The sequence below is a fragment of the Lutjanus erythropterus genome, chromosome 6, assembly GCF_056507025.1.
Source record: "Lutjanus erythropterus isolate fLutEry1 chromosome 6, fLutEry1.hap2, whole genome shotgun sequence".
NCBI lineage: Eukaryota > Metazoa > Chordata > Actinopteri > Lutjaniformes > Lutjanidae > Lutjanus > Lutjanus erythropterus.
Window position 1 is genome coordinate 40,063,139 of NC_139322.1, and position 12,303 is coordinate 40,075,441.

Sequence of the window (12,303 nt, forward strand, 5' to 3'; positions counted from 1 at the left end):
AGATTAAGATGTTGTTGAAGGACATGAATGTGAATCTAGTTTGGATGTTTCACCAGATGAAAGTGGTGGGGTCAGGATGGACCTCAAGTGCTTATCAGGAGAGTCAGGATGTGATTGCGTTATCAGAAGTTGTTCTTCTGAAGGGAGAACAGCTGTGTGTTCTAGGATGAGTAACCAGTTAGTGCCTTAAAAAACATGAGAAGCAAATATAAGGAACAAAATACAAGTTCAGCATATAATTTTTCCACTACAGTAACTTTGTGCTTCAAAGTCAAATCCACCCCAAATGTAACAAATTATATAAGACCTAAATACATTTACAGGACAGGAAGCAGCCCCCATGGTACATATTGTTTCATCATGTACAAAAATCAGTAGACACGTTTCATGGCGAGGTACACAAAAATGCTGCTTGTATCCACAGCCTAAACCCAACAGGAAGTCAGCCATTTTGCAATCAAGAGGTATCAAAAGATTTGGCTGTTGTTGAAGGGCGTGGCATGGTGTCGAGTTTTGATGTCTCACCATGAAACAGGAAGTTACTGTAATTTGAGTATAAATGATCCAATCAGCCCCTTCACATGTTTGATAAGAGTCCCTTCATGATCACATTCACATCCCAATCAGGAGTTATATTCATTGTGCCTCCTACTGGCAACAGGAAGCAAGCCTCGTGTGACAGTCATCATTTGATTTACATGAAAATTTCAGTGTTGTCTACACTTAATATACTGGAACATAACATATAATTAGTGGCTGTTCTGTTGTGCCACCCAGTGGAGACAGGAAGTGGCATCAAACTCCTTCCTGTAGGGTCCAAAACACGTGATAATTCAGAATCTTCCAGGCTCATTACTTTAGTTTTAATGCTTTTCAAAGGAATTATAGATTATTATTTTACATTATAGTGCACCGCCTTTCCAACATCACAAGGGAAGAAAGGCTCTTAAGAGGGCACTTAACCACATTTTGTCCACTACAGGGGCACTCTAGTGGGTATTTTCTCATGTTTTATCTACCATAGGGGCATCCAGGAGGTTGCTTTTGCGTAGCATTTTCAAGCATGGGGGCACCAGGGGCCGAAATCCTCAGCATCAATTTCAATTCTCTTGAATGTTCTTTCTGTATCAGCTGTATAGTTAATAGTCGGGGCCACAAATTCTAAGAACTCAGTGTTATCTTGACAAAAATGATTATCATCATGCTTTCCATCTGATTTCTCTCTTCTTGACTTGTTTCCTTTCTGTCTCTTTCTTCATGTTGATTCTTTTCTTGGACGTAGTCAGCATGATCTCCATCTGTCTCTGTCTCTTAGGACAGTCTGCTCAACATGCTTTGTGACTTCTGTCACACTGAGAGCACTTAGGTTCTTTCCCAGAGTTTCTGCACATTCCATCACATTTACCACAGATTCCTAAAAGACGTCTACATACAAAATCCAACAGCGTCTACATTGTATCGTCTTGGGGACAAAAGGCTGGACTGGATAACTGATACAATGTAGAATACTTGAAGTTTGTCAAAAAGAACAACAAAACCGTTCAATCTAATTCCAATCTAAGTTACTACTTACTTTTTCCTTATTACTCATTAAAAAGTAGTACATGATTTCACAAGTATAAAAGTATATTATTATAATACCTTTGTACCTTGTTGCGCTCCAAAGTTGATCAGCTGATCCAGTGAACAGTTAACACCCAGAAAGTTTTTGTTATTAGCTGACCAGCTGTCAGCTGTGGTGGAAACAAAGTCAACCTCTCTGTGACTCTCTCAAGGAGCCAAACAAACTCAGAATAAGTACTTCCATCCGTGGAAAGTACCTCTCATCCTCCACCTTTTGTTTAATGTTTTTGGCTTCAGCCGACGTGACCTGCCCTCACCTGCTGCACGTCATCATAAAATAACCTTCCATGGTCAAAAAGTAACTCAGATTTACTTCAAAAAGTAACTGTATAATTACTGTTTTAGAAACTGTAATCCATTACACTACTTGTCACTGGAAAAAGTAAAAAATATTACAGTAATCTGTTACTGAGTAATATATTACTGCCCCACACTGATTCCAATCAAGTGAGTCAACAAAATATGAACATCAAATTAGCTTCTTCTTCTTCCAGCCCCTGTGTATCCTGTCTGTGTTTGTGTGTATTTATATTTTGGTGGGTGGATGACACATACAACAACCATCCATCCTTTGGGTGAAAACATGCACTGTAAAAGCAGCCAGTCAGTATCTGTGTCTGAGGCAAACTCTTCATCACAGTTTAGTTCATTGTGTAATTGAGTAAAAGACTTGTCTGACTCATCAATCCAAAGACACTCGTCTGACAAATCAGAGAATCTGGGCTCCTAAAAGCTAAAAAGTTTTAAGGCAACACACTGCAATAGATTTTTGAGTTTTGCGCCCAACTCAAACTCTTAAGTTCTGAAAAAGTTTTGCTGACCTATAACCAGTGTTGTGCTAGTTACTGAAAACCAGTAACTAGTTACTTTACTGATTACTTACACCAAAAGGTAACGCAGTACTGTGAAAAGTAACTTTTTAGTTACTATGAAAAAATAGGTCTCCCATTAAGTTTTGAGTTAAGTTTTCTTTAACTCGGTTTCCATTTTTGCGTATTCGCTCTCCAGGTACTTAGAAAAAGTGTTTCGTCCCATTTGCTGTGTGACGCCCGGTATCATGCTAACTAGCTTCCTGAAAGCAGGCGACTCCACAGTAGAAATTGGCTGCATGTCTTCTACAACATACCCTGCAATGGCTTTATCAACTTTTTCCTGGTTAGCAGGAGCAGTCAGTCCCTCGGTTCAAATCCAGCCGCTGTTGCTGAGGTGGTGGAGGTGAAGTGTCATCAGAGTCTGTGTCTGTACTCTTAGCTACTAGCTTCATCGCAGCATGTTGTTTCTGTAGGTGTTTCAACAGGTTTGAATTGCTATTTTGGGCAGTAGATAAGATCTTTGATCCAAGACACAACTTACATTTAACTAAAACGTTCTTGTCTTTGTGCTCGACAAAGGTCAAGTAGTGAGAATATCTCCATGTAAAGAAACTTGACTTGGGCTCTGCCGCCGACGCCATGATGATACCAGTCTTGTAAACAGACACGCCCACACAGTGTGTCTTCTCCCGTCTCCCCGCTGACACACACACACACACACACACACAGGAAGATTCAGGACTACACGGCTCTGGCTGCAGCTCAGTCTCTAGCCAAGACTACACAAAAAATAACATAAAATAACGGAGTAACGCATCATGTAGTAACATTAACTGAGTTACTGAATTTAAAAAATAATGCGTTAGATTACTAGTTACTGCAAAAAATAACGGTGTTACAGTAACGCGTTACTTTGTAACAGGCAGTGTTGGGCGTTAATCCGTCAGCTTTGATCATTTACTTTTCTTCTTTAAACTTGAATCTTTCAATTTTAGAAACAAACAAACAAATGTTAAAAATTTTGTCACAATGAGCTGTGAACCTGATTTGTCTTTTTAGTGCCTGAAAAATAAAATTAACATTTGCTTCCACTTCAATGAATCTACTCAATTTTTGAGTTTCTAATATTCAAAGCTTTAATTTATCTAAAGAAGAAAAGTGAATTATCTCAACAAAAGATCAGTAGGTGGCAAAACCTTTTCAAAACTTAAGAGTCTGAGTTGAACTTTTTTTATTTTTACAGTGCCTGTTTTTTTCTGGTTAATCATGGTTTTCCTTTTGCACCAGGATCACATCCATCTGCCTGCATGGATCCCTCCCTTCCTCAGCTACTTCACTCAGTCTTCCACTCTGCTCTGCTGATCCAGACATTTCAAGTTCAGAAAAAGTTTTGTTGACCTATAATCTTTAGTTCAGAGACTTCTCTTCTTTAGATGAACTTGAATCTTTGACTTTTAGAAACTGGTAATCCAGCTGTTCCACATCGCTCTGTGCCTCAGCTAGCTGCATTCTTACAACAAATACCTTAATATACACAACTCCAGTGTCTAGTGTCTCACATTTGGCTCCATCTACTGAACTAACCATTATAATTACAAATTATTTTTAATCTCTTATTCTTCCTAATGCATCCATGGGATCATTGAGCTCTAGATGACTCACTTGGCTCAAGTGACTTGAAATTTTGACTCATACAAACTTAATTCAGTAAAAACAGTCAAACCTCCCATCAGCTAGAGCTCTACATCTGATTCTTAAAGCATGTGAAAGCTTTCCACATTATGATGAGTACTTGCTTAACATTCATAACACACCCAGCTTACACAACTGTCTGCATTTGGTGTGTTTCGAATGCACAAGAGGAAGGACGAGAGCTGCAGAGGAAGGGGCCCTTCCTGTGGTAGAACGACACATTTCATGCAGCACAAGATCCAAACACGTCTTTGAAGTTAGAAGTGAAAGCAAGAGGTGGAGTTGAAAAACCACAACATTCTTGCACTGCAGTTTTTCCACCTCAAATGTGAAACATGATAGATGTAGTTGCTCTTACTGTTGTTGAGCTTGATGTCATTTTTGTTGCACCATTTAACAAAACCACTCCTCTGTATCAACAGACCACAGAGGCTGAGCAGTTGGCTGTAAACAGGACTACACCTCAGACTGCTGTGTTCACATTATAAATCAAGTTCCTTATTTAATGTCACACACACAGCAGTTACAACACAGCAGTGACTGTCAGTGAAATTCTTAGTTCTTTGGCTCCTTCCAACAGTGTTCATATAATATGTATAAAAAGAAAATCCTGCGGTAAAAATTAAGACAAAATAGTGTCACATTAAAATCAAGGAATGAAATGTAAAATCAAGTGAAACAGAATCCTGTTGTTGACAGGTGTATAACAGTAATAACATGAATAAACTGTAGACAGACAGACTAACTTTGTTAGTTAGTTTTGCTTCCTGCCACCTTCAAATGTTTCCAGTGACTCTTCCACTGTTCCAACGAGGAGGAGGAGGAGGAGGAGGAGGAGGAAGACCAGGTCTGTGGTCATTATAGAAACGGTGGTGTGTAGGAGGATGGAGAACAAGTTGCGACAGATGATTGACTCATTCAGACACTCATTGCCACGACAGACTGTGAAGTCACACTTTTCTTCTTTGCCTTTCTCCACCAACGCACACAAAGAATTTGAAACAATCATAAAGGGACAAACTCAAACACTTCAGGTGAGACATGATTGTGGTGAAGGGTTGTGTGGCATCAATAAGTGGATGAAGGAGAAAAAGACAAATGACACCACCTGGTGTATTACACCCCTTGAAATACTTTAATGAACCAGCAGAACGGGCGTGTTCAAACTATTCCATACAGGACCGAGTGACGTTTTTGTTCCAACCAATCAACAGCACACCTATTGGACTAAACAGCTGTTTAAACACTGAAATCAGCTGATTAAATGAGTCCAGCCTGGTGTGCTCCAGCTTGGTAGGAATGAAAACCATTCATGGAAGAGTTTGGACATGTGTGCAGTAGATAGTAAAGCACAGGGTCATTACTGATCAGACAGAGACAGGTTTTCACAATAAAAGCAAATGTTCTATTTTTAATAAGCCAAATAAATTAAACAGACAGGGACTGGAACTGCTCGGAAGGAAAGAACAATAATATAAATGAAAAACTGGAAAAGAATGTTTGATAAAATTACTTCTTTATTACTATTAACATAAAACGGCCTCAATATAAAATCTAAAATCAGTATGTAATACAATAAAAAACTCAGTTTAACATACAGTAAACCAAAACTAAAGAAACTGAGCAGAGGCAGATTACACTGAGGAGAGTCCAGGGTTTCTACCACACAGCAAACAATCCTCACAACAAAAATAGTGTAGTGTGTATTGTGTCCCAGTACATTTACTCACATGCAAAAGTGAAGGGACTTCATCATGTGTGTCTAGCCTCCCAACAATATGTCTCTCTGCTTCTGAAAGAAAAAACACAGACAAAATAATCAGAAACAAACATTTACCCCAGGTAGTTTTAAGAGAACTACCAAATCTTAAAATAACTCAACAACAAAATAATGGATAAGTAATGGTTAAACTACTGGACAAACTGTACACTGTTAGTTAATGTTGAAGCCCTACTCACCACCTCTGGTGTGGACAGGAGGACAACCAGATTCTGCACATGGCCAACACATCACTACTGCTAAAACAAAGACAACGATAACAGGCAACACACCATGAACATCCACAGCAGGGACAGAGCAGGAGGCAGAGAGGAGAGAATAAAGGCCTCATCTTGATTCTGATTCCTGATTAGGGTTGTGGCTGGGGGAGGAGTCAGGCCAGGCTGCATTCACCTGCACTACATGGAGGATCCTCCATCACACAGAGGACCAGGGACATCCAGTGAAACTCCATCCATCCATTTTCTGTAACAACTTATTCCCGAAAGGTCGCGGGGGGCTGGAGTCTTCCCAGCTCACATTGGGTGAGAGGCGGGGTTCACCCTGGACAAGTCGCCAGTTCATTGCAGGGCTGACACATAGAGACAGACAACCACTCATACTCACATTCACACCTACGGGCAATTTAGAGTCACCAATTAACCTAGCATGCATGTCTTAGGAAGCCGGAGAACCTGGAGAGAACCCACGCAGACACAGGGAGAACATGCAAACTCCACACAGAAAGGTCCTGCCCCTGGGGGATTCGAAACTGAGGACCTGTGAGGCAGCAGTGCTGACCACTGCACCACCGGCCTCCAGTGAAACTCCACCTGATTAAACTGACTGCTGTTTTTTCTTTTCATTTTCATTTTCATTTGTTTATTTTGCTCATTTCTGTGTATTTTCCAATATCAATTTAACAAAAAAGATGACACACTAATACAAACAACTTAAAAACGATGAGGATGAGTCTTATGTTACCTGCATCTTTCTTAATAAAAACATAACATAAATACAGGCAGAGTTTTTTGTTTTTACAGACCACATAAAAACATTTACCTCAATAGAAATATTACTCAGTAAGTCCATAATGTCCCATTATTTTTTCTGTATAAATTTTCTTAAACTGAATCATATTTGATCAACATTTCAAATGAGTGTCCAGAGAATTTCACTGTTTCACTCCACTTACTGAAATACACATCAGCTTTAATGTTGTACTGCATATGGACTTTAGAAATTAAATTTCCCTCTATCATCCATTTGAACTTTATGTAAATAATTTCTGTGTATTTTCAGGTAATAATCTACACTCAAAAAAATAAGTGTCCTAAAATCTCTGACCTTATGTATTTTAATTACATGTACAATTTACATGTAATTTTATTACATAAGTTTAATGTAAAGAGTTGCATTTAAAACAATGTTTTTCTGTCATGTTGAGTCAGTGTGAATAAATGAAATACTTTAAGTCAGATTTGATGAAATTAATGCAAACTTTTACATAAACTGTGTTGGAGTGTGACACACCTCCTCATGTCATCTACTACTGAAAGTTTACTGCAGAGTGCTGCAGGAAATGCAGCAGTCATTATGATACCTGTCACTTTCCTGCTATGACATGTCAAAAAATATAAAAAAATCTGCTGTGCAACCAGGTCATTCATGACTGTTAGTGATTCTACAAAGAGATATACATGTATTGTCACTGTAACTGTTGTCATTATTAGTTATGTGTAAGTAATGTTGTTATTTTATTATTAATATTTTCTTTCTTTGGTGATATAAACAGTCTCTTCATGCTAATAAAGCTCATTGATAATAAAAAAAAAAAAAGCTGCTCACACCTCTGTGTTCTGAACTGTCATGTATAATATTGTACTTTCTCCTTCACATCTGTTAAACAGCTGTAGTTACTTTGCAGAGACTTGTACAAAACATACGATCATTCTTCTTCATGTGTTTTCTATGAACTGTTGCTGACTTGTACTTTGTTGTATCGACATTTCAGTCTGGACTTTGGACAGAAGTTTCACCGCCCACAATGATCACAGTGACAGGGTCAATGTCCACGATTATTAAGTTTAACTTGGTGACTTTTATTACAAGAATCAGCAGCAGGACAGATATACAAATATACAAAGGGAGTGACATTAGATTTATGAAACTGAGAACAGTTTTGGTTTTTTCTGCTCTGTCCTGAGTTCAGCTGGACTGTGAGAGCAGCAGCTCAGTGTTTGAAACTTACAGGCAGCTGCAGGTGGTTTACAAATATCATGTGTTCATCAGCACAGGATGAGGAAAAATCAGTGACATGGAGATAAAGCCACATAATACACCACCAGTGCTCCAATAAAATGCTACTGTCATTAAAACTGTAATCCCCCTGACAAGAAGGTTTTTGTCTTTTTCAACTCAAGAGAGAAGCTCAGAGACACTGAACACACACCCACACACACTGAACACACACCCTCAAGTGGTGAACTGGAGACACCTATTGGCCATTTTCAATATTACACATATTAAAGAAGACTGCAAAATAAAGACAAAACAATGAAAACATTCAGATGAATTCAAACCAAAAATGAAACATCATAAACTCATCTGTCTCAGACTCTCACCGCTTGAACTAAAAATGGGCTTTTAACAAAACTTTCTCACCCCTTAAGTACAAATTCAAGGTACTTCCACTTTACTAAAGTATTATTTTTTATTGTAAACATCTCAGAAGCAAATGTTGAACTTTTTACCCCAAAAAACTCTGATATAATAGTGACAGGGAACATTTTACTGCACAATGGCTACTTTTACTTTTCATACTTTTTGTACATTTTTGCTGATAATACTTTTACTTCAAACAGGTTCATCATGCAGGACTTTTACTTGTAGTGGAGTATTTTCACAGCATGGTATTAGTACGACACTTATTTTAAAGGTTCAATCTGTGTAGCACTAATATATACACTGACTATTCTTCCTGGGGTCCACCACACACACAATCACACACACTCTTACACACTATAAGCACATTAACACAACAAACAAAACAGCCCAAGTCATTGATTTAAAAATCAGGCACACACACATCACAAGTCCTCATGATATTATAAATGTTGTATTGCACTTCTTCATACATGCACAAATGCATAGATAAAATAATTCAGACTCATTGTGCAGCAGCAGTTCTGTAGATGATGTGTTCAGTTTGTAGCACAGTAGAAGACTGGTTTAATTTCTGTACACTGCACAGACAATGTCCCAGCATCCAACACATTCATGACTGGAGTCTAGAGAACATTTACTCTGCAGTGTCTGAACATAAACCCAACCTGTTCAAATGTTTATGTTTTATATCTCTTGTCCTGAGAAGAGAAATACATTGAGTTTAAACAGAGACATGTTGTACATTAGTAAAGACGTCACAGAGTGTAGCTCAGTCAGTCAGTGAACATTTCAATAAAGATACACTGCTGTCTTACCTGCTGCTGTTTCTTCATCATGTCTGATGTTTCTTCTCCACTCTGATGATTCTTCTTTGTGAAATATTATTAAAAGACAGATTTTCATTAATTAGAAGTCCTACTTACTACAGTACGTACAGTGAAATAGGCATAGTAACAACCCTAGAGAAAATAACACATACCTGTTCTGGATCGTCTACATTTCTGTTTCTTCCTGTAATAAAACATAACCAGTGAAATACATTATAATCAATAACTTAATGATGTGACTGGAAATATTATCAAAAATATAATAGTGTTTTTATTGTCTGAATGCAAACTGTACCTTTTGGTGACCATTTTTTCTTCCACATAAATACAGCTGCTATGATGAATAAAAAAAGCACAAACACAACAACAATGCTGATCACAAGTTCTGTCTTGTCTGAACTTTGTTCTCCACATTCAGCATCAGTTGAAACAGTTCCTGGTTTGATCAGCTGAAGATTCAGTGATTCACATCTGGAATGACAGAGGAACATTTTTTACAGGAACATCTGTAGGACACCATGAATTCACTGCTGCTGTAAGAATTCATGTGTCTGATGTGAAGCTTCACTTACTGTGTGTGTGTCTGACAGGATGTAAATGTTCCATCTGAATATGTTCCATCACTGCAGTCAGAACACTCAGTGTCTCTTGATGATGTTCCTGTACAAACACACATTATATCTGTTAAAACTAGTTAAACAAACATGACTTTAAACATGATCCTTTGAATTTCAGTGATAAAATGTATAAAATCTGTCCAGTTTCTGTTTGATTAGCACTGATGCCGACACATGCTGCATGTTTTTAGTGCTGGTAATGAGAATTCATGAGCAGGCTAGCATGACTAAATGTGGGTCTGGACCACTTTTGTCCAGAATAAAGTATCTGTGTTACAGGATGGGTTGCACGACTCTGCTACAGTCATGATCCCCAGAGGATGAACTGTAAAAATGTCAATCCACTGACCTTCATCTCACACCATCATCTCATCAAATTACTCTTTGTCCGCTACTTGCATTTGCCTCAGCTGCACTTCATGGCATTAACCTCACAGTCACAGAGAGGCGGGCATCACTGAGGACTCTAAGTCCTGTTTGGTTGCAGTTACTCTGTGAAGTCATCGTTCTGTTTAGTGGACCTGGCAGCCATTTCAGCAGGTCGTAGCAATAGAAAGGTGAAGTCACACTGGACCACCATGGGACCTAACTTGACAAAAAATATGAACTGTAGTCAACAGTAAGAAACTATTATTTTTTGATTCCATTTGAATTGTGCCATGAATTACACATATGATGTTTGTCAATTTAAAAGATAATTTTACATGTTAAGAAAGTCGCAGCTTGTTGTAAAACTGTTTAAATATCAGACTGTGAAGATACGTAATTAGAAAACTACACACCCCGAAGGTGAGTAAGTGATGTCCTGACTTTCTCCCTCCAAAAGCTAACATTAGCCACTGAAGCTGTGTTTTTGTACCAGGACGTAGTCACACAACAGTGGGTCTCACTCGTTCTTTCTCTTCACAAGACCAGGAGTCGCTGGATGAAACACTTCAGGTAAGATAAGGTTACAAGGGACGGTGAGATTTGTGATATTGTGCGAGACAAGACATGTAGTCCACTGAGAGGTTTCACACAAAAAGAAACTAAACTAAGATTTTGTTGTCTTGTCAAATTATTTTTTCAACTGACAAACGTGTGTAATTTGTGACACAGTCAAAACAGGATCAAAAAATAATTTGTCTCCTGCCACAAACAACTGTCCATGTTTTTTGTTAACTTATGTCCCATGGGACACTGAAAGGGGAGAGACTTCATTCACAGTTCTAGGGTTCCCTTCTAAACCAATCGGTTTCATGGCCCTACGTAACAGTAATAAGAGGAAAACCAACCCGTCTGGTTGATGTACTGTCCTGGTGAACAGTTTGTGTGTTTCTTTGCTGCTCTGCACCTCTCTTCTTCAGACTCTGTACAGTAGAATCCCTCCAGTGGTTCACAAACTGTATCTGATGTTGTCGTACATGTCCTCTTTATCTTCAAACCAGAACCTGTCAACACATGTACAGGTTACATACGGAAAAGACAAAAACAGTCTTTCTGAACTGTTACACACATATGTGTCGTGTCCACAGCAAATGTCTCTACTATCAGACGGAACAATGAGACAAACAGAGCTTCTCTTGTATCTGAACACTGATCTGTGTCTAACTCAAACAACACAACAGTCAAAATCCAGACAAAGTCACACAGTGTTTTTGTTTAATGGGTTTGGATTCCTCTCTATTTGTGTAACCAGTCCTGTGTGTTCTGCCAGTTTTCTACTAAGGATTTTAAAATATTGTCAGAAATCTACCTGCATCACAGCTGGTGCAGGTGTAGCACTGTGTTCGTTCAGTTGGCTGTTTTATGTAGGTCCCCTCAGTGCAGGGCAGGCAGGAGGTAGATTGGAACTCTGTGCAATCTGTTTTAACCCGATTTCCTGTTAAAAAACAAATCATAATTTAGTTTTTTATCTTAGCCATACATATATATCTAGGTATATACATATACGTAGATGGCAGCTGTTAACACAATGACACATTATCACCTCATAAAATTGTTCCAATATGAAGCTGAAGTCCAATATTGATTCTATTTTAGTTCTGTTTTGTTCTCCACCACTTCTTGAAAGATCTGGCTCTTTAGCTGCTGAATCCTCCACTATGTTCACCAGCTAGTCTTTAACTTTATGTCTCCTGTTCAGAAGGTGGTGTACACTGGCTTTTAGATATTTTCAGCTGAACACAACTGTCTGCTGCAAACATGGTGGATGATAGCAGGCCAGAACACCAAACAATGAGCTGAAACACACTGAGGCTCCTATCTTATGCTGAACTAAGGCTCAAGTTGAAAGTGCAAGTGGCTGTTTTAATTAATTTGTGATG

The 12,303-nt window shown here is 38.5% G+C and overlaps 1 protein-coding gene across 5 annotated transcripts; it reads right to left on the reverse strand.

Moving 5' to 3' along the window:
- Positions 1-5,037: 5,037 nt before the first annotated feature.
- On the reverse strand, positions 5,038-12,303 carry LOC146325739 (tumor necrosis factor receptor superfamily member 5-like). Of its 5 annotated transcripts, XR_014770731.1 has the most exons (8): positions 11,733-12,303; positions 11,272-11,427; positions 9,953-10,040; positions 9,676-9,851; positions 9,533-9,564; positions 9,369-9,419; positions 6,087-8,132; positions 5,040-5,919 (listed from the first exon to the last, which is right to left on the reverse strand). XR_014770731.1 is itself a non-coding variant. In XM_084721877.1 (7 exons), exons 1-7 carry the CDS (start codon positions 11,875-11,877, stop codon positions 8,049-8,051), a joined length of 732 nt encoding a protein of 243 aa, XP_084578003.1. In that variant the 5' UTR covers positions 11,878-12,303; the 3' UTR covers positions 5,040-8,048. The 5 variants fall into 5 exon arrangements, 3 of the variants coding, with proteins under 3 accessions (XP_084578004.1, XP_084578003.1, XP_084578006.1); XM_084721877.1 differs by having other exon boundaries at positions 5,040-8,132; XR_014770732.1 differs by lacking the exon at positions 5,040-5,919 and having other exon boundaries at positions 8,035-8,132; positions 9,369-9,483; positions 9,519-9,564; positions 11,733-12,296.

Bases quoted from the DNA above. Each gene is read 5' to 3' on its own strand.
- LOC146325739 (XM_084721877.1), bottom strand. From the start codon at position 11,877: ATGATTTGTTTTTTAACAGGAAATCGGGTTAAAACAGATTGCACAGAG. The intron at 11,428-11,732 runs GTAGATTTCTGA...ATGTGTTGACAG, and splicing joins CTGCACCAGCTGTGATGCAG to GTTCTGGTTTGAAGATAAAG. The intron at 9,852-9,952 runs GTAAGTGAAGCT...CTGTCATTCCAG, and splicing joins TCCTGTCAGACACACACACA to ATGTGAATCACTGAATCTTC.